Source organism: Myotis daubentonii, chromosome 6, assembly GCF_963259705.1.
Source record: "Myotis daubentonii chromosome 6, mMyoDau2.1, whole genome shotgun sequence".
Classification (NCBI taxonomy): domain Eukaryota; kingdom Metazoa; phylum Chordata; class Mammalia; order Chiroptera; family Vespertilionidae; genus Myotis; species Myotis daubentonii.
Window position 1 is genome coordinate 52,847,922 of NC_081845.1, and position 26,944 is coordinate 52,874,865.

General features: G+C 42.5%; 1 protein-coding gene across 6 annotated transcripts in view; it reads left to right on the forward strand.

Annotated features, from left to right (window-relative positions):
* Positions 1-1,608: 1,608 nt before the first annotated feature.
* MDN1 (midasin AAA ATPase 1) overlaps positions 1,609-26,944 on the forward strand; it is a 153,786-nt gene continuing 128,450 nt past the window's right edge. For 4 of the 6 annotated variants that reach the window (XM_059700944.1, XM_059700945.1, XM_059700948.1 and 1 more), the window contains exons 1-9: positions 1,615-1,891; positions 9,800-10,026; positions 14,578-14,802; positions 15,418-15,525; positions 15,605-15,797; positions 19,358-19,600; positions 20,134-20,265; positions 23,122-23,225; positions 25,584-25,698. In XM_059700944.1, the coding sequence (XP_059556927.1) occupies positions 1,790-1,891; positions 9,800-10,026; positions 14,578-14,802; positions 15,418-15,525; positions 15,605-15,797; positions 19,358-19,600; positions 20,134-20,265; positions 23,122-23,225; positions 25,584-25,698 (1,449 nt within the window). In that variant the 5' untranslated portion in view covers positions 1,615-1,789. Of the gene's footprint in view, positions 1,892-9,799; positions 10,027-14,577; positions 14,803-15,417; positions 15,526-15,604; positions 15,798-19,357; positions 19,601-20,133; positions 20,266-23,121; positions 23,226-25,583; positions 25,699-26,944 lie in introns of all 6 variants that reach the window. The other 2 variants (XM_059700951.1, XM_059700950.1) reach the window with 1 other exon arrangement.

The following is a 26,944-nucleotide window of genomic DNA, read 5'->3' on the forward strand; positions in this document are numbered from 1 at the left end:
TCAGCGTGACAGGGGGCAGCACCCAAACCCCGATTGCCCTGCAGCTCTGTGTGTGACAGGGGGCAGGGCCACAACCTCCCTATCTGTCCTGCTCTGTGCCTGATAGGGGGGAGCTCCCCAACCCCCTGATCGCCCTGCGGCTCTGTGTGTGACAGGGTGTGGCGCCTCAACCCCCTGATCAGCCCTGCTCTGTGTGTGACAGGGTGCAGCGCCCCAAACCCCTGATCGGCCCTGCTCTGTGTGTGACAGGGTGCGGCGCCCCAACCCCCCAATTGGCCCTACCCTGAGCGTGATTGAGGGTGGCATCACATCCTCCCGATCCGCCCTGCTCTGTGCATGACTCAGGCAGCGCCCCAACTCCCCAATTAGCCCTGCTCTGAGCCCGACCAGGGGCTGCACCTAGGGATTGGGCCTGCCCTCTGCCACTCGGGAGCAGGCCTAAGCCAGCAGGTCGTTATGTCCCGAGGGGTCCCAGACTGCTAGAGGGCACAGGCCGGGCTAAGGCCGCCCCCCCCCCCCCCCCCCCGCGAAGTGCACAAATTTTTGTGCACCGGGCCTCTAGTCTATATTATAAAAGGCCTGTGGCCCTAACTGGTTTGGCTCAGTGGATAGAGCGTCAGCCTGCGGACTGAAGGGTCCCAGGTTCGATTCCGGTCAAGGGCATGTACCTTGGTTGCGGGCACATCCCCAGTAGGAGGTGTGCAGGAGGCAGCAGATCGATGTTTCTCTGTCATCGATGTTTCTGACTCTCTATCCCTCTCCCTTCCTCTCTGTAAAAAATCAATAAAATATATTTAAAAAAAAAATAAAATAAAAGGCCTGTGGCCCTAATGCGTTAAGGACCGAAGACCTGCACGGGTGGGCGGGGGTTGCGCACGTGGCTGGCGGGTGAGCGGGGCTGCGATCAAGGCAGGCTGTGTGCTGGGCTTCTAGTTTCCAATATTTATGTTAAGAATGCTGGAAGGGACCCTGGGCCTGCGTGGCTCAGTGGTTGAGCACCGACCTGTGAGCCAGGAGGTCATGGTTAGATTCCTGGCCAGGGCACATGCCCTGGCTGAGGGCTCTAGTCCCAGGAGGGTGTGCAGAAAGCAGCCCATCAGTGATTCTCTCATTACTGATGTTTCTATTTCTCTCTCCCGTGCTCTCTGAAATCAATTAAAAAAAAATACAACGGGATGCAAAATTAAAAAAAGAAAAAGAATGCTGCAAGGGGCGTGACTGTCATACTTCTGTGCGAATTTCCATAGGCGAGAGGTCTAGAAGAATTGCTGGGTCCCGGATAGGCGAATCTGCTGCTCTTTCATATCAACTCTTTCTGCGTGTTGAGGCGGAGAGAACCACGGTGGGCTGAAAACTACACGCCCCTAGGGCCTCCCTCGCTTCTCCATCCTGGCAGAACCTTCAGTCTCATTGTCCTGTTGCGCGTCATCTTCCCACTTCCCATCACTAGGCCCTAGAACCGGGTCGAAAGCGCCCATTCTGCTTGCCTTCCCTGCTGCAACTGGCGCAGCAGTGACGCCGCGCGTCTCCGCTGCCGAGGGGGCGGGGGCGGGGGCGGGGGCGGGGGCGGGCCTTCCTGGTCGCCGTGGGCGTCGCGGGGTGATGACGCGGAGCGCCGCGTGCTCCCCCACGTGTGCTGCCGCTCTCCCGGGGTTTGCGGGGCCGCGGTGGCCGCTCTTCCTCGGGGGCGTAGTTGTTGGCAGCTCCGGTTCGGGAACCTCGGAGGCTCTGGGGCTCTGAGCGCGAAGCCGGGCGCACTGGTGGCGGCCGGGGTAGAGGACCTGTGGCCATGGAGCACCTTTCGCTGGAGGTGGCGGCCGCGCCGCTGCGTTTAATCGCTGCCAAGAACGAGAAGAGCCGCAGCGAGCTGGGCAGGTTCTTGGCCAAGCAGGTAAGAACCAGAGCTAGAGGGGGATGCCCGGCCGGCCGCCCTCCGCGGGGGCCCCGCGGCCCTGCCCCGCCGCGCGCTGCCTCCCGGGGAGCGAGGAGCGGCGCCTTGGCATCCTGGCCCCTTCCCCCGGGCTGGCCCGTGGCGGGGCGTCCGCGCGTCCGCCGAGATGGGAAAGAGCCTTTGTTTTTTATTTGGGGGAAGCCGTCCCTTTCTCTCCCCACTGACTGACCCCACGCAGCGCTCTGACCCCCGTGTGGCAGGCGTGGCCTTCGGAAAGAAATGTTTTGTTTTCTGTAAAGGAGGCGGAAGTCTGGCCTTTTGCGAAGTGTTTTACTTGCGTGTCCCGGGTCCAGCCACCGCTGTTGATTCGGATGAGTGTTTTTCCTTTTCTGCCCTGTCCATTCTTTTGGGCACTGTGACAAGTATTGATTGCGTCCCTGCTGTGCCTAAGGCACAGTGTGGTTTTGTGGGGAGACAGACAAATAAATCCGTTACGGTCTCTACTCCCAAGGAACTTAACGTTTATTTTTGGAGACAGTTCATGACCAGAAAAACACCTGAAGGAAAAAAAAAAACAAGACAGTGCTAACTGCCTGATACCGTAGTAATTACGAGGTAAACTAGAGTTCTCTGGGAAACGGGTCTTGGGTCTTCTAAAAGCCTTTGGGCTCCCTCCCACTCCCCCACCCTCCCACTCCCGCCTGAGTTTGGAATCCTTATCACGCATTACCTTTTTCATTTTAATTTCCTATTTTATGCTTCCCCAGCCCCAGGATCCGTGAGCTTCTTCAAAATAGAATCTCCCTCCCTCCCCCCAGCCCCTAACTCCAGTACCTAGAACTTAGTCACAGATGCATTGTCTTTATATATCCCATTGCTAAGGAACCTGTGGCAGGATTTCGGGTCTGGAGCTCTTTGGATGTGGAGCGGCAGACAACTAATCGGAGAGGCATTTCTATTTGGGAATAACAAATGGAACGTGTGAAGCAAAGAGGAGGGAGATGTGGAAAATATCCCTGGGGTTTCTGGCCTTGAGCCGCCAGTGAAGGAAATCACTAACGCAAATGGGGGAGGCCTAGAAAGAAAATTGATTTTTGGTGTGCTGGAGTCAGGAAAGACATCATCAGTTCAAATGAGCTGAGTTTGTGACAAGCTCCTGAATTATGTATTGTTGCTGGAGGTATTTTTTTTTTTTATGTAAATAGGTTTTAGAATTTAGCAGAGGTTCTGAATCTAGGGACCACAGACCAGCAACAGGGGATTTATGATTCCACACCACTCACTGAGTGGATGCAAAATTGGTGTTCATGTACTGGGAGCAGGGTGGGGAAACGGTTTGTAGGAAACCGTATTAGTAATGTTATTGGGACCGCTTGCCTTCCTTTTCTTTGCCTCCCATTGTCTGCAAGTTCTGTCCTGTCTCAGATATCTTTCAGGTTTGTTTCTTTCCATTTCAGAAAAGAGTTGATTGTGTTGCCATTCTGTTTTTCTCCTGTTTTTGGAAACAAAATGGTTTTTATTGGCAAGTAAGGATTTTTGAAATACAGTGGGGCCTTGACTTACGAGTGTCCCGACTAAGGAGTGTTTTGAGATACCAGCTGTCTCTCCGCCAATTTTTTGCTTTGAGTTGACAGAGTAATTTGAGTTAAGGAGCTCCTTAACGAGCTCGGTCTCGGAACGAATTAAGCTCGTAAGTCAAGGCCCCACTGTACTGGTTCTCATTTGAGTTTGGTATCTGCATTAAGAATTTTTTAGGATTGTGCTTCCTCCAGTGTTCCTTATTAAGCTAGTGACATCACCCTCTCTATCCAGTCATATTTTAAAGAGAACTGAGGGTCGTCATCATCCTTTTTCCTTTACATATAGCCAAGTTCTCCTGATTTTACTTTCTCAGTGTTGAATCTATTCTTTCCTCTTCATTTCTACCACTACCATCCTACAATTCTCCAGTTTCAGTCTGGATTTTCCAACACCACCAAGCAATTCTCAGACACCAGCCGTGTGTCTTACAATTTAATTCAAGTCTAACATTTTCTACCTGAAGATAGCTTCAGATCCCACAGGTGAAAGGCTCAGTCCTGTAAAGACTGCCCTTCTGCTCCCACTTCAGATGCTAATTGCAAGACCTGTTGTCACTTGTCTTTCTGACCGCCTGTGGATTGGAGGTTTCAACTATCCCCTCCTTGGGTTTGATTAATTTCCTGGAGCGATTTCTAGAATTCAGAGAAACATTTTACTTACTAGATTACCAGTTTACTATAATTGGATAATTCAGAAACTGTCAGATGGAAGAAATGCATAGGGCAAGGTATATGGGAAGGGGTTTGGAGCGTCCATGCTCTCTGAGTGTGCCACTCTGTCCATCTGTTCATCAACCCAGAAGTTCTCCAAATCATGTCCATTTAGATACTTATGGAAGCTTCATTACATAGTCATGATTGTTTAAATCTTTGGCCGTTGGTGATTGATCTGTTTCTAGCCCCTCTGTCCTCCCTGTAGTTGGCTGGTTCTATCCCGCCCCAACTTGGGCAGCTTTTAAAAATAAACCTCATTAACATAAGGGATGACACTTTTATTCCATCACAGGAAATTCCAAGGGTTTCAGGAGGTCTGTGCCTGGGATAGGGTCAAATAATATTTCTTACTATAATTTGTAATATCACATATCCTTACCTCCTTGATCACTATGTTCAGGAAGAGCAGAGTGTTTAGGGTGCATGAGTACGAAGTATGGCTGAAAATCAAATTAATCTCTTTAATTGCTTTTGGGGACTTTTTGGAAAAGTTACTTAATACCCTTAAGTCTCAATTTCTTGATATATTTCACATGGTAGAAACTAAAGAGTTACAGATAGTAGTAAAAGCAGGGACTCTGGAGGCTGACTCTGTGTCATGGATTCCTGATTCTGAAGCTAGCTTTGTGACCTTAGCCCCCTTGTTGTAGCATAGTAAGAAGCTAGGAAAATTCTAGGACAGCGGTTCAACCTGTGGGTCGCGACCTCTTTGGGGGTCGAACAACCCTTTCACAAGGGTCGCCTAAGACCATCGGAAAACACATATATAATTACATATTGTTTTTGTGATTAATCACTATACTTTAATTATGTTCAGTTTGTAACAGTGAAATTGGGGGTCACCACAACGTGAGGAACTGTATTAAGGGGTCGCGGCATTAGGAAGGTTGAGAACCGCTGTTCTAGGACAAACAGATGGGGAAACTAAGATAAACAGCAGTTTGCAGCCACCTAGTAAACCCTATCTTCCCTAAGCCAAGGATACTTTAGAGTAAATGGTTTGTACTTCTCCTCCCCAACCAGAAGGGAGATAGCTGGGCTATTAAACAAGTCTTAATAAAATTAGAATAATTGAAATTATACAGGTATATTCAGTGACCTCAATGAAATTAAATTAAGGGGGCAAACAATCAACCCAAAAGTTACTGGAAAAATCCTAAATGTTATAAATTAAATAATAAAAGAAAAAACTGATGGTTAAAGAAGAAATCACTGGGAGAATCAGAAAATATTTTGAATTGAATGATACTTTAAACACTTTGTGGGATATAGCTAAAGTATTTAGAGGTAAATTCATAACATTAAAATTCTTATAATAGGAAATAGTGGTATTAAAATTCACCTTAAGAAATTAGAAAAAGAAGAGTACATTAAACTCAAAATAAGTTGAAGGAAGAGAATAATAAAGAGTGGAAATTAATGAAAAAGAAAATGGATAAATAATAGAGCACTTCAGTGAAACCAAATGTTGATTCTTTGAAAAGACTGATCAAGAATAAAAGGGGAAAATTCAAACTACTTGGAATGAAAGAAGGCCACCATTATAGATTCTAAAAAGAATAAGAAGGTAAGTGACCAATATGAACAATTTTTTTGCTGATTAATCAGACCAGTTAGTTAGAAAGGAGCATTTTAAAGACAAAGACAAGATAGAAGTAGAACAAAAACAAGCTAAGAATAGAACAAAATTTCCTCAGGTTGATACAGAGCATCTATAGAAACCTGACTAGCATCATATTTAATACATGAATAACCCAATTTAAAAGTGGGTAAAAGAGCCCTGGCTCGTTTTGCTCTGTGGTTAGAGCATTAGCCCAGGCACTGGCCTGGTTGGGGCACGGGCGGGAGGCAACCAATCAATGTGTCTTTCTCACATTTCATGTTTTTCTCTCTTTATCTCCCCCTCCTCCCCTGCCTTCTACTCTCTAAAAATCAGTGGGAAAAATATCCTTTGGTAAGGATTGATTCCCCCCCCCCCCAAAAAAAAAATAAAGTGGGTAAAAGAAATGAAAAAACTCATCACAAAAGAAGATAAATGAATGACCATAAACACTTGAAAAAATTATGAGCCTCTTTGGTCGTCAGGGAAATGCAAATAAAACCACCAGATACCACTAGATCTCTTCTAACATTAAGACTGACAATACTGTGTGTTGGTGGGTTATGTAGCAACTAGAGCTTTCAAACATTGATAGTGGAGTGTAAACTGGTACAACTGATTTAGAAAACAGTTTCTTCTAAACATCAAAAAAAATTTTTTTTAATTAAAATTAAAATTTACTATCTGTTGAAGCATTCAGTTGCCATATAACTCAGCAGTCTTACTCTTAGTTAATGAAAAAGATTAAGAGTGATGAATGTTCATGTCCATAAATCTCTTGTACATGAGTGTTCATAGTAGTTTTATTGGTGGTAGCTGGAAACAGTGAAAATATCCATCAAACATGTAAATGAAAAAACAAGTTGTAATATATTTATACAGTGAAAAACTAGACAGTAGTGAAATGGAATAAACTGTTGAAGCATACAACTACATGGCTATTACCAAAAGCATCAATACTGAGCAAAAGAAGCTAGACAGGAAAGAGTACATACCAAATGATTCGATTTATATAAAGGTCTAGAATAGGCAAATCTGTAATCTATGGCCATAAAATCAAGTCATTGGTTGTCTAGGGTGAGGGGGTTGACTGCAAAGGAACTTGAGGGAACTTTGGATTTGATATTTTAATTGAGGAGGTTACACAGTGTATACATATTCAAAACTCATCCAAATATAAATGGCTGCATTTTATTGTATATAAGTTATATTATAAAAGCCAATAAAGTTGATTTTTAAGAAGTTAAACATCTGTTTCTAGATGCCTAACGCAGTTTTCTAGATTTCCTTTTGAAGAAAAAGTTGATTAAATAATGTCCTCTGGAGGTTTTTTCCTAGCTCACAAGTGTCCGTGTGAATAACATGTCTAATTTCCTCAGGTTGATGCAAAGCATCTGTAACTGTCTAACCACTGAGCAACCAGCCAGGGCCCTTTTACCCACTTTTATTTTTTTTAATATATTTTATTGATTTTTTACAGAGAGGAAGGGAGAGAGATAGAGAGCTAGAAACATCGATGAGAGAGAAACATCGATCAGCCGCCTCCTGCACATCTCCCACTGGGGATGTGCCCGCAACCCAGGCACATGCCCTCGACCGGAATTGAACCCGGGACCCTTCAGTCCGCAGGCTGACGCTCTATCCACTGAGCCAAACTGGTTTCGGCCCTTTTACCCACTTTTAAACCTATGATGCTAGCTAGGTTTCTGTAGATGCTCTGTATTAACCTGAGGAAATTAGACGTTATGTTTGTTTATTTTGTAGATATAGATTTTTTTTTTCTTCACAGAATAACCACTTACTATAGTACTGTTGTTTTTATATTTTAAAAATATACTTTTGGGGGCTTATTTACAGGGACATTCGGCAGTTGAAAATGTGAGGTCATGCCTCTGTATATCATGGCCAAATCTGTTAAATTTCCTTGCCTCCATTTTTATGAGGTCCTTTGGGTGGCCCCCTATAAACAGCAGAACTAATATTGATAGAACTTGTTTTAAGATAATATTCTTTCCCCATCAGTGCTTTGTTCAAAATTAGGTGTTTTTATGAAGAGAATGCCCAATAATTTGGGAGACTTTGTAAGAGTTCTGGGGTAAGGTAACTTCTTTTCAGAGTAATAACTTTGGAAAAAATTGTTAGGTTTTTGCATATGGCTGCACTCTTTTTTAAAAAATATATATTATTGAATTTTTACAGAGAGGAAGGGAGAGGGATAGAGAGTTAGAAACATCGATGAGAGAGAAACATCAATCAGCTGCCTCCTGCACATCTCCCCACTGGGGATGTGCCCGAAACCAAGGTACATGCCCTTGACCGGAATTGAACCCGGGACTCTTCAGTCTGCAGGCTGATGCTCTATCCACTGAGTCAAACCAGTTGGGGCTCAAGCTGCACTGTTATAGATAACTGTTTAATTTGTAACTCCTTAAGATAAATTTATAGTATTGGGCTTGCTAGGTCAGAGCGTATGTCGCTTTGTCTGACAGCAAGGGTTGTACAGTCCTGCATACACTCTAGCAACATCAAACCTTTTATACACTACAGTTTCCCCTATTATGCTTAATGGACATTCGGAGCCCAGGCACCAGACTTTTGTTGTGTATTTCATCTTGCATATCAAAGTGTGATTGTCTATTTTGGATTTGTTTTGTTTGTTTATTAGAGGCTGGAGCCTTTATAGGGATAGCTTTATTTATATTCAGGAATTGATTTTTTTAACATTTAAAAAATACATTTTTATTGATTTCAGAGAGGAAGGGAGAGGGGGAGAGAGAGAAATATCAATGATGAGAGAGAATCATTGGTCAGCTGCCTCCTGCACACCCCATGCTGGGGACCAAGCCTGCAACCAGACCCTTCGGTCCGCAGGCTGACACTCTATCCACTGAGCCAAACCGGCTAGGGCCAAGAATTGATTTCTTAATCTCTACCCTTTCCTCAAGAGAGTTGGCAGTTTTGTGTACTAACTGCAGTTTTTAAAATTTTTTTGTTTTCATTTAATTCCTATATTTTCCTTCAAGAGCAGAGGAGCCCTGAGAGAGTGTTTTGACCCTGAAGCACAGATTATTTTTCTGAGAAGCTATATAGTATTTTACATGGATTTGCTATTAGTCCTTTTACCTGAAACCCCAGGGACCTATTGGTAACAGCCTTTACATTAATCAACTCTAATCCTATATTGCTAAAAACCCCCGCTGTGTTTTGTTGTTGTTTTTTAAATTTTATTTTAGAGAGAGAAATATTGGTGTGAGAGAGAAACTTTGATTGGTTGCCTCCCACACATGCCTGACCGGGGATCGAACCCACCACCTTTTGTTGTCCAGGATGAGGCTCCAACCAACTGAGCCACACTGGTCAGGGTGTTTTATAAGGTAAAATGACCTTTGAAGTCTGGAAACTGGTTATTTTAATTCCAAGCTAGAACTCTTGGCTCCTCTACAGTAGTGCAAACAAATTATATACAGATACATACATATATATATATATATATATATATGTATGTATATGTATATATATATATATAAATATATCCCTAATATGCAAGTAGACCGAACAGTGGAACAACCGAACAACCGGTCGCTGTGATGTGGGGGGGGGGGGGGGGGCGGGGTGTGCGCAGAACATGGTGGGCATCGGCCGGCCTTGGTGGGATGGTGGAGCAGGTGGGCAGGGTGCCAGACCAAGGCAGGGCTCAGGTCACTGTCATCAGGGCAAACCTCTGGTGGTTACTGAAAATTCTTTGCTCCCGCGTGCTGCGGTCCCATCCAGCGCTCACACCCACTGTCAGCGCCGTCCCTAATTGCTCTGCGCCTTCAGTAGGTAGGTGTGAGCAGGGCCGGCGCCAGCTGCTGCAGAGAAGGGACTGGTGGCCGCGGCAGGAGGGGCCAGGTAGGGGCGCGGAAGATGGGCTGAGACCCGCCCCTGTGCCCACTGCAACCTCGAGGTGCATGAATTTGTGCACTGGGCCCCTAGTATTGTACATATAGATCTTTTGTGTGGCTTTTCTCTTAGGTGTGGACACCTCAAGATCGCCAGTGTATCCTGAATACCTTAGCACAGTTACTTCTGGATAAGGACTATACTATTCTGATCGGTCGGCAATTTCGCCCTATCCTTTTGGATTTGCTGGAAAGGAATGCTGAAGCCATTAAAGCTGGAGGCCAAGTCAACCATGATCTACACGAACGACTCTGTGTCTCAATGAGCAAGCTCATCGGTAGCCATCCTGATGTCCTCCCGTAAGTAACAGTATTATTCTTCACGTTACTTCTTGCAGTGGTAGAACCTGCTCTCTCCTGGGAAGTAAGGAGAGTCTGAGCTGAGAATGGAAGAGGAAAAATACAGGAAAGAAAGAGATAAGTGGTACTGTTTTGTAAAAATAATCACAGAGACTCTTTTTATCCAGCTCAGTTCAGTAACCATTTATTAGGTTTCTCTTAAATCTCGGCCATCAAGACAGAAAAATGGCCAAGATATGTCCCCTAACCCCAAGGATTATATCATCTGGCAATACATGCATATAAGGCATATTTAAATGAGTTTTAGCTGAGGCTCTTAAAGCATCCACTTCAAATGGATGAGATTTGTGGCTTGCTGGAGGAGCTGAGGGCGTTGATTAGAAGAGGTCTAGTATCCATTTTAGCTTTCTCTAAATCTGTCCAAATCAGTATGGTAAGAAGTTGTGTTAGAGCTGTATTCTAATGTATTTCTCTTTTAACCTGCTCCATTTCCAATCTGGGCTAGTTCACCATTCATTCAACAACATGGTAATTCCCCCACTCCCATGGGTTACCATATTAATACTGAATTTATTGCATAACGTAATACAGCCCAGAATTTCTGGGGTTAAACAAGCCTCTTGTCTCAGCTTCTGAAGTATCTGGGGTTATAGGCATATGCCACACACATGGCTTTCTCTTTCTCTCTCTCTCTCTCTCTCTCTCTCTCTCTCTCTCTCTCTCTCTCTCTTTAAAATATATTTTATTGATTTTTTACAGAGAGGAAGGGAGAGGGATAGAGAGATAGAAACATCAATGAGAGAGAGAGAGAAACATCGATCAGCTGCCTCCTGCACACCCCCTACTAGGGATGTTGCCCGCAACCAAGGTACATGCCCTTGACTGGAATCGAACCTGGGACCTTTCAGTCCATAGGCCAACGCTCTATCCACTGAGCCAAACCGGTTAGGGCCTCTCTCTCTTTTTTTTAACCTTCACCTGAGAATATTTTTTCCATTGATTTTTAGAGAGAGTGGAAGGAAGGGGGAGAGAGAAAGAGAAATTTCAATGTGAGAGAGACACATCAATTGGTTGTCTCCTGCATATGCCCTGACCAGGGCCTGGGATGAACCTGCAACCAAGGTACATGCCCTTGATTGTGATTGAACCCAATACCCTTTGGTCTTCGGACCAATGCTCTAACCACTGAGCATCGGTCAGGGCGCTCTTTTAAATTGATAGTAAAATATAGTTTGTGTGGAATAGCCAAAAGAGGCAGGAAAATGACCTTTAAGGTTTTTTTTAAATTGAGAAGGTAAAAAACTTTTTACTCTAAACGTGAATAATGTTGTTTGTATTAATAGGAGCGTCTCTTATATCCATCTCTTATGTATTAGTTTTCATCAACAAAATAAGTACACTTGGCTTTCTTGAAAGTATGATTTCTTGTCTGGTCCTTGAATGAGGGAATAAGAAATGAAGGCTTGTGGGGGAAACCATAATTTTTATGAACTTTTTTCTAAAAGGGGAGGAAGAAAAATAGGCCTAGTTTTATTAAACTAGTAAATATCTAGCAAAGGAAAGAATAGCATCATATGTGGTTATCAGGAACATGCGGTGTGGTTTAATTGAGGATTGGGATTATGGCCTTACTTGGTAATCATCTACATGTACTTGACCTTGGTACTATTTCACTAGGTGTGCTGGTCAGTTCTGTAGGATTGGCCTGTGAGTAACTTGAACCCCAACTTCTCTTTAAGGCTTCATAGTAGAGTGCTTCCAGAATTATTAAAATGATGGATTATCGACATCTGGTCTCCCATTAGCTTCAAATTTTATGTTCTTATTAAATGAATGTGAGGTACATACCTAAAGGGTGTCCCAAAATTCATGCAAGAAGTAATTTAGATAGAAAACACAGGTTTATAATTAAAAATTGTAAATTTTTTATTTATTCATAAAGTATACAGTATAGGGTTATGTATGGAATAGCATATCGGGTAAATGGCCTCCACGGCTTTGCTGGCACATACGCACTCTTTTGTTGAAATTTTCCATGACCGTTTTGCATAAATGTGGCTGAATTTTGTTGATACAGCGCTCAGTTTCCTCCTTCAAGGCGTGGGTGGTTGTGGGCTTGTTGGCATAAACCTTAGACTTCAAAAAACCCCAAAGAAAAACGTCCAAAGGCGTTAAATTGCATGATCTGGGCGGCCAATTCTGATCACCAAAAATGGGAAATTACACGACCAGGAAATGACTCATGCAGTAATTGAATTATTTCTCAGGCTGTATGGCATGTGGCACCGTCTTGTTGAAACCACATGTCGTCCATATCTTGCAATTTAGGCACAAAAAACTGGATTATCATGTCACGATAGCGAGCACCATTAACTGTTATTGCCTGAGCAGCCTCATTTCGGTCATGGGAAATTTCAACAAAAGAGGATACAGTTATTTATTCAGTAGATTCATGTACTAGTAGAAGGTCCTCTCTTTTAAGCTCTAGACCACATCACGGGGGTAAGAAAACCACATATAATGGGTTCCTGTACTTGTAAACAGTTGAATACAATATGTTAATAGAGTTGTCAGCCAAATAGCTAAGGGGAGCAAGGAAATCATTGAAGTAACAGAAATGAGTGTGTTATCCTTCTCTTGGAACTTAGAAGAGAAGGTTTTGTATTGTAGCAGATTGTGGAAGAAGAATGAAGAGAGAGAAATGGGATGGGGATGGAAATCTAGAGACTGGACAGGAAGAACCCAGTCAAGCTAGGGTCCTCAAGCCGTTCATTTCTGGGTTCACACTTCTTTCTGAGGCCTAGCTGTTAATTTATTTGGGGTTTTCGTGAAGTACCACGGTAGTCTTAACAAGACTTTTTTTTTTTTGTTTTTTTTGTTAATCCTCACCGGAGGATATTTTTCCCGTTGCTTTTTAGGGAGAGTGGAAGGGAGGGATAGAGACAGCGACAAACATCGATGTGAGAGGGACGCATCGTTGGTTGGACTCCTTGGGTTCAAGTCCAAGTTCATCTATGATAATAGTGTCTACCTCACGGGACTCAAAACAGGGTCTGACATATTGTGGGTGCTCAATAAGCAAAATTTTCTTTAAAAAAAAAATTTTTTTTTATTGATTTCTGAGAAGAAGGGAGTGAGAGAGAGAGAGATAGAAACATCAGTGATGAGAGAGAATCATTGATTGGCTGCCTCCTGCACACCCCCTACTGGGGATGGAGCCCCCAACCCTGGCATGTGCCCTTGACTTAGAATTGATCCTGGGACCCTTCAGTCTGCAGGCTGACGCTCTATCCACTGAGCCAAACTGGCTAGGGCCACCCTGCTTCCTTTTGGTTACTATTTGCATGGAATTAAAACAAAATTATTGCCCCACAGGTGTGGCTCAGTGGATTGAGCATTGTTCTGTGCACCAAGCGATCATCAGTTTGATTCCCAGTCAGAGAGGGAAACGGAGCGGGAGAGAGAGAAACCTTGATGTGAAAGTGAAACATCGATTAGTTGCCTCCTGCACGTGCCCTGACTGGGAATTGAACCCACAACCTGGGTATGTGCCCTGACTAGGAGTGGAACCCTCTACCTTTTGGTGTACAGGACGATGCTCCAAATGAGTAAGCCACATCAGTCAGGGCTGGAATTATTATTTTTTTATTTCTTTCAGTGTGCTCTTATGTACAGAATGAGTTTCTTATAGATTGTGTGTAGTGTGAGCTTTTTTTAAAAAAAAATCTGTTCAACCAATCTATTTCTTTTGATTGAAGTTTAAACCATTTACATTTAAAGTAATACTGATAGGGAAGGATTTAGATTTACTGTTGCTATTTTGTTAAATTTTTTTTGTATGTCTTGAAGCTTTTTGTCATTCTTTTCCAACCTGCCTGCCTTTTGTTTCATGAGAATCTTCTCTTCATCTTTAAGATGCAACCAAGGTTCAGTTGATTCTTTTTGTATGCATCTCTCATTGTTTCTGTAAGTGGCTGTCTTCCTTACTAGATAGCAAGTTCCTCAAGGGAAGTATCTCTTTGGTTTTGTACATCCAGTATTTAACAGTGTCTGACTTAATATTTGTTGAAAACGAGTGCATTTTAAAAAAAATATATTTTATTGATTTTTACAGAGAGGAAGGGAGAGGGATAGAGAGTTAGAAACATTGATGAGAGGAAACATTGATCAGCTGCCTCCTGCACACCTCCTTTTGGGAATGTGCCCACAACCAAGGTACATGCCCTTGACCAGAATCGAATCTGGGACCTTTCAGTCCACAGGCCGACGCTCTATCCACTGAGCCAAACCAGTTAGGGCAACGAGTGCATTTTCAGTAGTAAACACTTGCAAAATAAGTACCTTTGGTGTTTGTATTCTCTTAGTCACATATCTCATGCCATGATATTGGTTCCTGAACTTGAACAGGTATAATCTTAGGACTAGGGAGCTTTAGCATCTGTCTCTGTTCTCAGACCCTAATGAGTTCTTGTTATGTTCTGTTATCCTGTCTCAAAGTGGAGATGTATACATCAATTTCCTCAACAACAAATGAAAATTCTCTTTCTGAAGGTTTGCCCTGAGGTATTTCAAGGACACTTCTCCAGTCTTTCAAAGACTCTTCCTAGAGAGTTCAGATGCTAATCCAGTCCGCTATGGGCGCAGGCGGATGAAGCTCCGGGACCTAATGGAAGCAGCCTACAAGTTTTTACAGCAAGAGCAGTCTGTGTTCCGGGAGCTCTGGGACTGGAGTGTGTGTGTTCCTCTCCTCAGAAGCCACGACACCTTGGTCCGCTGGTGCGTAGCTATTGGGTTTTTCCTATGCTTCTAGTATGGGGATGTTGGGGACAGTATATCATTGTGTGCATAAGGAGGGAAAAGAAACCATTTAATATGTTATCTTTGTGCTGGTGACTTTTGAGTTCTTACTCTCTTTCCTTACTCAGGTGTCACACCAGAGGAAAATGAGATGATTTGAGTGGAGTTTCACCTTTTTCATGTTCTGTCAAGTGAATTCATTCTACCTGATTTGTATTTTCTACTCTTTTTTTTTTAAAATATATTTTATTGATTTTTTACAGAGAGGAAGGGAGAGAGAGAGAGAGAGAGAGAGTCAGAAACATCGATGAGAGAGAAACATCGATCAGCCGCCTCCTGCACATCCCCCACTGGGGATGCGCCCGCAACCCAGGTACATGTCCTTGACCAGAATCGAACCTGGGACCTTTCAGTCCGCAGGCCGACGCTCTATCCACTGAGCCAAACCGGTTTCGGCCTTGTATTTTCTACTCTTAAATGTGTTACTTTAATTCTTTAAGATTTCCTTTTCTAGTATTCAGTTCGCTAGCAAATTTTTTTTATTCTTTAGAATCACCTGCAGGTCCTGAGTTTATATACTTTGATTTTCTCCAGGTACACAGCCCATTGTCTTGCTGTGGTAACTTGCATGAATGAAGAACACAAGCTATCATTCCTTAAGAAGATTTTTAATAGTGAGGAACTGATTCATTTCAGGTTGAGGTAAGCAGGAACATTTCTGAAGACCTTGATGTGGTTTCCTCTGGATTAAGGTTATTGATGAGATCCTCATTTCACTCAGGTTACTAGAAGAGGCCCAGCTGCAGGACTTGGAGAAGGCCTTGGTTTTGGCCAATCCAGAAGCTTCCCTGTGGCGTAAGGAGAAGGAACTGCAGTACTTACAGGGACATCTTGTTTCAGCTGACCTCTCCTCCAGGGTGACTGCTGTCTGTGGTGTGGTGCTGCCTGGGCAGCCACCAACCCCTGGAGAGCAGGTATGTTGGCATCAGTAGGGTGTGTGCCCCCTTCCTCTCCTAAACGCCAATAACACAGGCCAAATTGAGTTTGCCAAGTTGCTGTTCCATTTACAGAGATAAAGAGACATTTACTCAGGCCCTCCTCTCTGATTTTCCCGTTGTCCCTCTTCAGTGGTAAATTAGATACTATAACAATGCTTGTGTGGTGCTCTTAACTTGAACAAAGCTTTTCTATATATCCTCTCATTTATTTACTATGACAGCTGTGTGAAGTTGAGTGGCACATGTTATAATGCTATATTATGTAAAACAAAGACAGACTGAATTGCTCAGAGACTCTTGGGTTGCACATTGGCTGATACGGGGCTAGGCCCAGCCACCTCTTTCTGTCAGAATTTTTGCTTTGTCTGTTGTCGGGGAGGCTGGTATCTGCAGAGAACTTCCCCCTGCCCATATGAAATGACCTTTCTAAGAATATGGCTCTAGAGCACACTTGGGAAAGACTTAACAGTTTATAATCTGGTTCCATAATCTGGAACCACTGGGAACCGGTCTGTTTTCTGTCCTCATCCCCCACCCCCCCAGCAGTCTTTTTTTTTTTTTTGCTTGTTGATCTTCACTCGAGGATATTTTTCCATTGATTTTTAAAGAGAGTGGAAGGGAGAGGGAGAGACAGAGAGAAACATTGATGTGAGAGAGACACATCAATTGGTTGCCTCCTGCATGCACCCCGACCAGGGCCAGGGAACCTGCAACCATGGTATGTGCTCTTAACCCAGTGGTTCTCAACCTTCCTAATGCTGCAACCCTTTAATACAGTTCCTCATGTTGTGGTGACCCCCAACCATAAAATTATTTTCATTGCTACTTCATAACTGTAATTTTGCTACTGTTATGAATGGTAATGTAAATATCTGATATGCAGGATGTATTTTCATTGTTACAAATTGAACATAATTAAAGCATAGTGGTTAATCACAAAAACAATATGTAATTATATATGTGTTTTCCGATGGTCTTAGGCGACCCTTGTGAAAGAGTTGTTCGACCCCCAAAGGGGTCGTGACCCACAGGTTGAGAACCGCTGCCTTAACCAGAATCGAACCTGGGACCCTTCAGTCCGGAGGCCAATACTCTATCCACTGAACCAAACCAGCTAGGCACCCCGCAGCAGTCTTTTATCAGTTGTTACTTGGGTCACACCTACCCAATTTTCTTCTTGGAACAAGTCCTGGGTTGTTCCTTGAACCATAGGTTTGTCACTTGGTAGTGCAATTAAAAAACAAAAAAGTAGTAGTACAGTATACATGTAAAAAAGCACACCTGTTAAATGTACATCTCAGTGATTATTCATGAACTGGATATATCTGTGTAACCAGCACTAAGATATCAGCACTTCCAAGACCCCTGTGTTTCCCTCTAGTCGCTAAAACCCACCCCCTCTTAACCACTCTCTTTACATAGATAATGTTTGGAGCATTAGAATTTTAATATAGGAAGGATTCTGGTTCGGATGGGCTTGATGTTGGGTAGCAATGGCAGGGCACTGGGGGCAGAGTGCAGAATCGTGCTATGGCCCCAGCCCACCTGCTAAATTGCTGTAATAGATAGCCCTTCAGGAAGTTGCAAATAACTTTCAGCCCTGAATCTTATTTTATCCTCACATATCTTTAAGGGACTAGCCATGTTAGAGAATTATTATTTCTTAAAACATAATAATCATTCCACTTTTCCAAGAGATCATTTTTCCTCTATTATGTTAGGTGCATTATTTTTTAAAAAATTTTAATTGTGATAAAATACACATAATATTTACCACCTTAAACTTTTTTTAGTGTACATGTCAGTAGTATTAAGTATATTCACATTGTTGTGCAGACTTCATAACATTTCATCTTGCAAAGCTGAAACTCTACTCATTAAACATTGGGCACATTATCTTATTATTTTTAACTTTTTGTTATGGAAAACGTTAAACACATTCTAAAGTAGAAACAATGGTGTAATGTGCCGGGGTCCAACCCCAGCAGGTCCAGGGGTCCCCAAAGGTGTGGACGGAGTCGGCGAAGAAGGAATGACACGGAGACAGCGTTCAGTTGATCAGCAACCTAGCCAGGATCTCTAGCCCGGATCTCCAGAGAGGTTCTGCTTCGGATTTCCAGCGAGGTTCTGTAGCCATGTTCCCTCGCTAGGTTCTCCAGCCAGGTTCTGTCCAGGCTCTCCAGTCAGGTTCAGTGTCCAGGTTCCAGTCAGGTTCTCCTGCCAATCTCTGTAGTCAGGTTCAGTCCAGGATCCCTTGCCATGTTCTCCCGCTAGGCTCTGTCTCTAGGCTCCGAGGCCAGTCCCTCTCCAGGATCCTCCGGCATGCTCTCTCCAGCGAAGTTCTTCTGTCTCTAGAGAACGTTCTGTGTAGGTTCTGTGCCTAGGCTCTGTCTCTCTTGGTCCTGTCTTCCAAGCCCTGTGTCTGAAGTTCTGTCTTATAAGTTCTGTGTTCTGAGTTCTGTCTTTCTGTCTGGTTCTGTGTTCTGAGTTCTGTCTCTCTGTCTGGTTCTGTGTTCTGAGTTCTGTGTGTTTCTGTCTTGTTACAACTGTATTTATACCAGTTGATTCAATCCTATCACTCTCTATTACAAAGGTTAGGGCGTTTATTATCTCCATTCCAGGGAGAAAAGATTATGTAGTTTAAGCATGATTGTTCGTAGTTAAAGGGATTAATTACCCGCCTGGCACTTAGTTGAGGGGTTTTATTCCCTCCCTAACTTCAGGGGAAAATCCCTACCTGGGGATTCAACCTTTCTCGGAGAGGTGACCTTGGTTAAAACACAGCGCCAAGAAGGTGAGCAAACATTTTAAGAACCGTATGCCATATATGCCAGGTCCCTTGAAACAGCACGGATGGACCGGCTCCCGGCAGTAATGAACCCCCATTTACCTGCCCATCACTCTTCTTCAATAATTATAAATTTGTGATCAGTTATGTTTCATTGTTATTTCTGCACACTTTACCCATGCCACATTATTTTGAAAGCAACTCTCAGATGCTACATCATTTCATATCTAAATATTTTAGTGTATATGTAAAAGAAAACTGCTTAAATCAACTGGCTGCCTCCCACTCATACCCTGACCAGGGATCGAACCCGCCACTTTTTGGTGTATGGGACAATGCTCTAACCAATTGAGCCACACCAGCCAGGGCTTGTATGCATTCTCTATCTTAGATATGAAACCCTAGGATATGGCAAGAGGAAGGAAAAGAAAAATAATCTAGTTGTGGTTTGTCCCCATCCCTTGTGTGTCAGCTTTTTTGGCTTCTGAAATTTTGGGAAACTTCTTAAATTTGGTAGTGAATTTTTTACTTTCTCCCCCAAAGGCAGGAGTTGAGGAAGAAAGGAAAGAAAAAAAAGTCAGATCTTTACTTCGGATAATATACCTATTGTTGTTATACTCTGGTACTGCTAATGTATTGGCAGAGGTTTATGTAAAGATCAGAGGAAGCACTGTAGAAATTTAACCTGTGCCTTTTGGAGAAAGGACTCATTCTTGACATGCTTTTTATTTCTCACTTGCCTCCTTAGGCTAGTAACAGGAGTTCTTCTCATGAACAAGAGCTGGCCTTTAGTTCTTATGTACTGGTTGAGTCAGTCTGCAAAAATCTTCAGACCCTGGCTATGGCAGTGGCTTCTCAGAATGCTGTGTTGTTGGAAGGACCAATAGGATGCGGCAAAACTTCTTTAGTTGAACATTTAGCTGCAATGACAGGTAGAAGGAAGCCCCCTGAGCTTCTCAAAGTTCAGCTTGGAGATCAGACCGACAGTAAGGTAATTAAGAAATGGCAAGTTTTGTGGGATTAGCATGCTTATAACTATTTGCATTAAAATATTGTTTTTGCTAAGGGACTATGATAATAGTTACTGGTCTTTCAGAACCGATGGGACCAAGCTCTAAAAACACAAATGCTTGCTTATATTTCTACCAGAGGGCCGGTGCACGGATTTGTGCATCGGTGGGGTCCCTCGGGCTGGCCTGAGGGATCGGGCTGAAACTGGCTCTCCGACATCCACCGAGGTGTCCTGGATTGCGAGAGGGCAGTTCTCAGGTGACGCACCCGGAATTGGGCTCCCTCCTGTTTGGCTCTGGGTGTGTCACCTGAGAACCGCAGCTGCCAGGTCACCGCAGCTTAGCAGCTCCTGCATTGAGCATCTGTCCCCTGGTGGTCACTGCGCGTCACAGCTACCGGTCAGACGGTTGCTTAGGCTTTTATGTATATACATAGGTAGAAGTTTAATGGAATTAAAGGATATAGCAGTGATACCTCATATGTGTGATTTGAATAATTATTTTCTTTCTGCAGATGTTGCTGGGAATGTACCGCTGCACAGATGTCCCAGGAGAGTTTGTGTGGCAGCCTGGCACCCTGACACAGGCAGCCACAAAGGGACACTGGATCCTACTGGAGGATATTGACTATGCCCCCTTAGACGTGGTATGTGGCTTCGCTAATTTCCTGTCTTTAAAGAGCATATTTTGTTAGTGATTCTAGGGGATAATTTAAACATAGGCGTTTGATTAGAGAAATGTTGTAAGAGGTCATTCATGGTTACCTACCTAATCTGGTTTGAGGTCTTGGTTTACTTGGCTGGTTTCTTATTTGATAGAAAATTGATAAAATTCTGCTTGTACTGTTTCCTTTAGTAGTATAATGTGACCAATTTCACAAAAGTTTTTTCCCTCCTTCAGTCAAATATGTGGCCAGTTTTAACAGCCTTTCCATGAGTCAGCCCAGTAGGAAACATCTTACCTCTGTTTCAGATACACTGAGAACTTTGAGATTCTGCTTCTCAGAGGACAGAGGCTGTATTAAGAGTGTGCTTGTCTTTGTTCCATTAAGGAAAAGATATTGGATGTATATTATTGTTTTTAAAAAGATCACTTTTCTATGAGTATAAAATTTAGCTATGGAGGGAGTCCATGTTTCCTCTGTAGTCTATAAACTATGACCAAGGAAACAAATAGCAGAATAAACAATTCTTAATTTGGACAGTTTTTTCTGAGATTGGTTTTAATTTTCTTTTAACATGAACCTTATAGTTAACTGCATATGGACTTTTCCCTCTTGGATATGAGAATAACACGAGGGGGGGGGGGGAGAGAAGGACAGGAGAGGAGGAGGGGAGGGAGAGAGAGTGAGGGAGAGGGAGATATGAAAGGGAAGGAGTATCTATAAATACATGTGTATTATAATTTTAGGTAAAGATGTAATGGTATTAATTGGCCTAGGCAGAGCGTCAGTTTGATCATCATGTTTTAGAGTCTTAATACTCAGTTTTATAGGGCTGGAACTCATTTTTCTTAATCAGCCAAGGCTGATTGCTACCAATGAGACTTAAAAAATAAAACTGAATTATAAGCTACCAGGCAGGTTAAAAGCATTTGTTGAGACTTTTTTCCCTTTCTAGTGCTCTCTTTCCTGGGCAATTTTTTCAGATATCAGGGTAACTGGAAATCATTAGGATGGTGGATGGTGGAATTAGAGCCCAAGAAGGTAGATGAGTATGAGTGATATTCCATCCATGTCATGGTAGAGCCTAGGGATCTATCACTATCCCATTGCTAAGTATATTCTTTGATGACAAAGTCCAGATTCAAGGCCAAACGGATGATTTGTCCTGATCTTTTGGCAGTGTCTGATAAACATTAGAAAATTCCTGTACTTTGAGTTGCGTTTTGTGCAGACCATTCCCCTTCTGTTAAATTGTTTTCAGAAGGTGTATTGTTCAGTTGATTATAGTTAAACATAATTATCATCATAGTGAAGTTGTGTTTACTTAAAAACATACTTGATTTCTTGATTATTATTTTGTTTTCAGAATTTCTCAGCTAATATTTTAAGGCAGCTTTTACAGATCTCCTTAAGGATGATTTTTTTTTTTTTTTTAGTTTCAAGTTTTGGCATTATCTTGGAGTTGCCCCTATGCTGTTTTGGGCTTTCCTTTCAGCTCCTGGCCGTGTATGAAACAATGAAAATTATGTCTGATATTTTAGAAACCTCTTCCTTGGCTCTTTGTTATTTGTTCCCCTATAAACTCACATCCCCATATCCGTATATGCAGTCCTTACTTTTCTTGAAAAATCTCTACTTGGATATTCCTTAGCTAGCACAAGTGCAAGTTGTCCAATATGTCTGCTCTTTCTCAAAACAGTTTTTCTGCCACACGGAAGGTTACCAAGCCAGAAGATTGATGTCTCCCTCTTCTAGTCACTCACTTAGACTTAACATTTCTCAGACTTTCTATTCTGTTCTCATTTATCCCACTGCCTTAGCCCAGGGCTCGCTCTTTCTTCCTTACTTTCTTACCTAACTGCTGTCCTTTCACCTCTTTCACTCCAAGCTAACTCTTTAGTTATCTTCCATAATGTTGCACAGTTGGTTATCTAAAAAAAAAAAAGTAATTTCCCTCCCTGCCCGCAGGCTAAAATCCTTTAAATAACTTTCATGAAAAAACTCAAATTCCTTAGCTCAACACAGGAGGCCCTTTTTCATCTGTCTTTAAGCCTTGTATTTTTCTACTACTTTGTATGCACAGCCTGCCGTAACCATAACATAGTCCTATCATGCCATACCGATGCATATACATTTTTATCCATTTGAATATTTTGCCTGGAGTATATGTGCCATTTCACTCCCACCGAACCTGGCTAATACCGGCTCATACGTTAAGACTTGGTGAATGTCATTACCTCTGGGATGGCTTCACTTCTGATTTACAGCCACTCTTTTCACATGTCACTTTGTACATCTCTAGGTTCACACTGGTCATGTTGTGTGATGCTTTGCATAGCTGTCTCCCATTAGCTGCTAGGCCAGGGGTGGGCAAACTTTTTGACTCGAGGGCCACAATAGGTTCTTAAACTGGACCGGAGGGCCGGAACAAAAGCATGGATGGAGTGTTTGTGTGAACCAATATAAATTCAAAGTAAACATCATTACATAAAAGGGTATGGTCTTTTTTTTTTTAGTTTTATTCATTTCAAACGGGCCGGATCCGCCCGGCGGGCCGTAGTTTGCCCACGGCTGTGCTAGGCTGTGAAGCCTCAGTCATGTCTGGATTTTGAGGGTATTGCTTGCTTCTGGTCCATATAGGCACTCAGGGAATGTTGAAAGAATAACTTGTTCTTCTGGAGTGGGGTGGCTCAGCCTTTCCCACCTGCCTTTTGATACTAGTTCATGCTATGAGAGCTGGGGTTTCTTTTATGAATCTGTTTATTATTTGGAGAAGGTTGTTTTTTGTTGTTGTTACTTTTGTCTTAATAGCTTTATCAGTGGAGTTTTGTGATTTAGGTTTCCGTACTGATCCCTCTCTTGGAGAATGGAGAGCTCTTGATTCCTGGCCGAGGTGACTGTCTAAAAGTGGCTCCTGGATTTCAGTTCTTTGCAACCAGGAGGTATGTCGCATTTCCACTGTGGAACCTCTTCCTCAAAAGTCTGTACACTAGAGCTGCGCCCAAAAGTCCTGGAATAGAGTTCTCTGGGTGACTTTAAGTAAGGTTATTTGGAACTGATGGCAGCCAACCTTCTCATTCCTGACTACTTATATGTTTTTGTTGATTTTAGAGAGAGAGGACGGGGGAGAGAGATAAGCATTGATGTGAGAGAGAAACAGATCCATTACCTCCTGTACACTCCCCAACCAGGGATCAATCCTACAACCTTGATATGTGCCTTGACCGGGAATCGACTCTGCATCCTTTTGGTTGTCCTGGACAGTGCTCCAGCAAACTGAGCCCCCGGCCAGTCTTCATTCCTTATGACTTTGACTTTTGTTAATCCTTACTGAAGGATATTTTTTCCATTGATTTTTTTACAGTGAGTGGAAGGGAAGGAGGGAGGAGGGGAGAGAGAGAGGGGAACATTGATGTTAGAGCAGCGGTTCTCAACCTGTGGGTCGCGACCCCTTTGGGGGTCGAACGACCCTTTCACAGGGGTCGCCTAAGACCATTGGGAAACATATAATTACATATTGTTTTTGTGATTAATCACTATGCTTTAATTATGTTCAATTTGTAACAATGAAATTGGGGGTCACCACAACATGAGGAACTGTATTAAAGGTTTGCGGCAGTAGGAAGGTTGAGAACCACTGTGTTAGAGAGACACATCCATTGGGTGCCTCCTGCATGTGCCCGACTGGGGTTGGGGATCGAAACTGCAATACAAGTATATGCCCGTGACTGGGAACCAAATCTGCAACTCTTTGGTGCGAGGGCTGGCACTCTAATCATTGCTCCATGCTGGCTAGAGCCCTTACAACTTTTAATGGAGATAATTAATTTAGAAAATAAGGGTCTGTTTTTAAAAAGAACTGTCTTCATGTTTTCAAAAATTATCAGAGGCAAGATTGTTATCAGGTAGCCCTGGGTTTGAGTTCTGAAGGTGATACTTTGTACCTGTGTGTACCTTGTTCTTTTCTGGTTATAATGGGGCTAATAATACCTACTTTACAATTTAGTGTAAGCTGTAAAGATTAAGTGAAACGACTTGCATTAAAAACCTTTCACAGCCCTAGCTGGTTTGGCTCAGTGGATAGAGTGTTGGCCTGCGGACTGAAGGGTCCCAGGTTTGATTCCAGTCAAGGGCACATGCCCCTGTTGCAGGATCAATCCCCAGTGGGGGGTGTGCGGGAGGCAGCCAGTCAGCGATTCTCTGTCATCATTGATGTTTCTATCTTTCCCTCTCCCTTCCTCTCTGACATCAATAAAAATATATTGAAAAAAAACCCCCACCTAAAAACCTTTCACATAGTAAGTGCCCAACTAATGGCTCGCCATGATGATGGTTATAATGACGTACAGATTTTAAGCAGTTAAAAAACTTAATTGACTATAAGCTAAGCATCAACATAGGAATAAAATCAAAGCAAACTTTGTATGTGTTCTTGTCTACAGTGTATAACAGCACAAAGGCAACAGCTTATTTCCTGCTGCTAGTCTATACCTGTACAGGTCTTAAAATTCCCAAGAGTGGAACTAATGTCACATTATATTTAGTGATTATATTAGTGTTTATTATCCTCAGTGGAGTATACACCTCAGTGGAGTATTCACTCCCAGATGGAATGTGGCACTAACCTAACAGTTCTCAAGAAACACCTTGCTAGGCCCTGCTGATTTTAATAGACCCTGGTTTTATTTACGGGGATAGTAAAGTTCTCTCCTATTAGGTACATTTCCCAGAAAGTCCTGGGACATCAGCTGTGGGCTCTGTCATTTATAGTCGTAGTTGAGCGAGCCAGGGGCATTATTCTCCTTCTCTTCCTTATGTGTTAGGAATAAAGAAGGGCATGACCCCATCAAGACAGTTGTAAGGATTAAATCAAATGGCTTTGGTGTATGTGGCTTGCCCAGAGTATATGCTTCATGAATATTCCTCCGGACATTTTAAATGATTTGGGTATATAGCTTTTGGTAGCTAGCAGTGAACTTGAATGCTGTAGGTCTTTTCTTTCCTGAAATTATGTCTTAAGGAAGAGAAATATGTTGTTGAGATTAAATCACCTAATAGAATCATTTGCAGTGACTTGAAAATAACGTGGTTAAAGCTCTATTACTCCCCTGAAGGAAAAGAGTCAAATTTGGGTCTGTTGACAGCCTTTCATTTGTTATCTGCCCTAGAAGTCCAACATAGCTCCAAAAGGGATGTGAGTTTTATTGTATGTGAGATAATGTCTAGCAAGGGATAACCAGGGTTGTAATTCAAGATTAAAATTGGGAGTTTTTTGTGACTTTTTTTATTTTGAAATACAGACTTTTGAGCTGTGGAGGGAACTGGTATCGACCACTAAGTAGTCATGCTACTCTGCTAGACAAACATTGGACCAAAATTCACCTGGATAACATGGATAAGACAGAACTGAATGAGGTATGTGGTTATTAGAAAGTATTGATGCTTTTCTTTTTTGCTTTTTATTATTAAAAGTTCCAGACTTACATGTAAATAGAGGAAACAATATAATGAATCCTTAAAATACTCATCAACCTAATTTGCTAACAGTTAGTGTGCTAACATTTTTGTGTATTAAATTCATCTAATATTTTTTATTTGGTAATATATTTAAAAGCATCATTTGTTGTAGGGCTCTGTCATAATGCAGCACTTTCTTTTGCAATTGTAGATGTTTAATTTTCAGACTTAAATTCCAGTTTATTCTATAAAGGAGAGGACTAAAGCTCATATTTAGGTGTGATTTATTGAGGCTTAAGAGGATGAGAACATTTGACAACTATTCTTTTCTTAGTTTTGGTGTATGTACTTTAAATTCAAGCTGAAGCTTATTTTTTTTTTTCTGTCATACATTGCAGTGAGTCACCCTGCTCACAGGGAGCACAACAGGAGCATTCACCTCCTCACTTCCATGGCATATGTCATATTTAGACAGTTGACTTTGAGAAGCTCACTTGTCATTTCTAGGCATTTGGACTTGCTAATAAATCCCAGTAACACTCTCCTGAATAAATGGTTAGTGGTAAAACCCTTGTGAGCATTACTTAGGAAATGAAATAATTTCTTCAAGGAACTGTATTTCTGTTGCTGCCAACCACAGTAGTCTTATGCTCAGAAAGATTTTTTTTTTTTACTTCTTGCCAAAAAAATCAAATTATACTTTAAAAAATGAGCTATTTATGTAGTGCTATTCTCATACCTGGTGCATGCCAGGAACTCACCTCTAGCAGTTTCTCAAATGTTGTCTCCCCTACACCTTGCATGTGTCCAGGTGTCTTAGTGCTGGTGCCTTCAATGGCCTGCTTTCTCTGCTTTCACAGCCACTGCTGACCTCTTCCAGGTGCATCTCCTGCCCCATGAAACTTTCCTGCATCTCCCAAGCAGGGCTGACCTTTGTGTTGTAAGCTTGATTTGCTTGCATATCTGCTTCTTATGCCAGATGGAGTTACTTAAGGGTGGGCTCCATTCCTTATTTGTTTGTTGTCCTTTCCCTGGAACAGTGCCTGATATAAAGTAGGTACTTAATAAATGCTTATCAAAAGAATGAATCTCTAAGATGCACATCATTTGATAATAGAGCCATATCATGTCAGATTAGTTTATTAAATGATACTATGTTTAAATTTTAACTTGAGAAGAATTTTTTCCAAGTAAAAATAGCTTT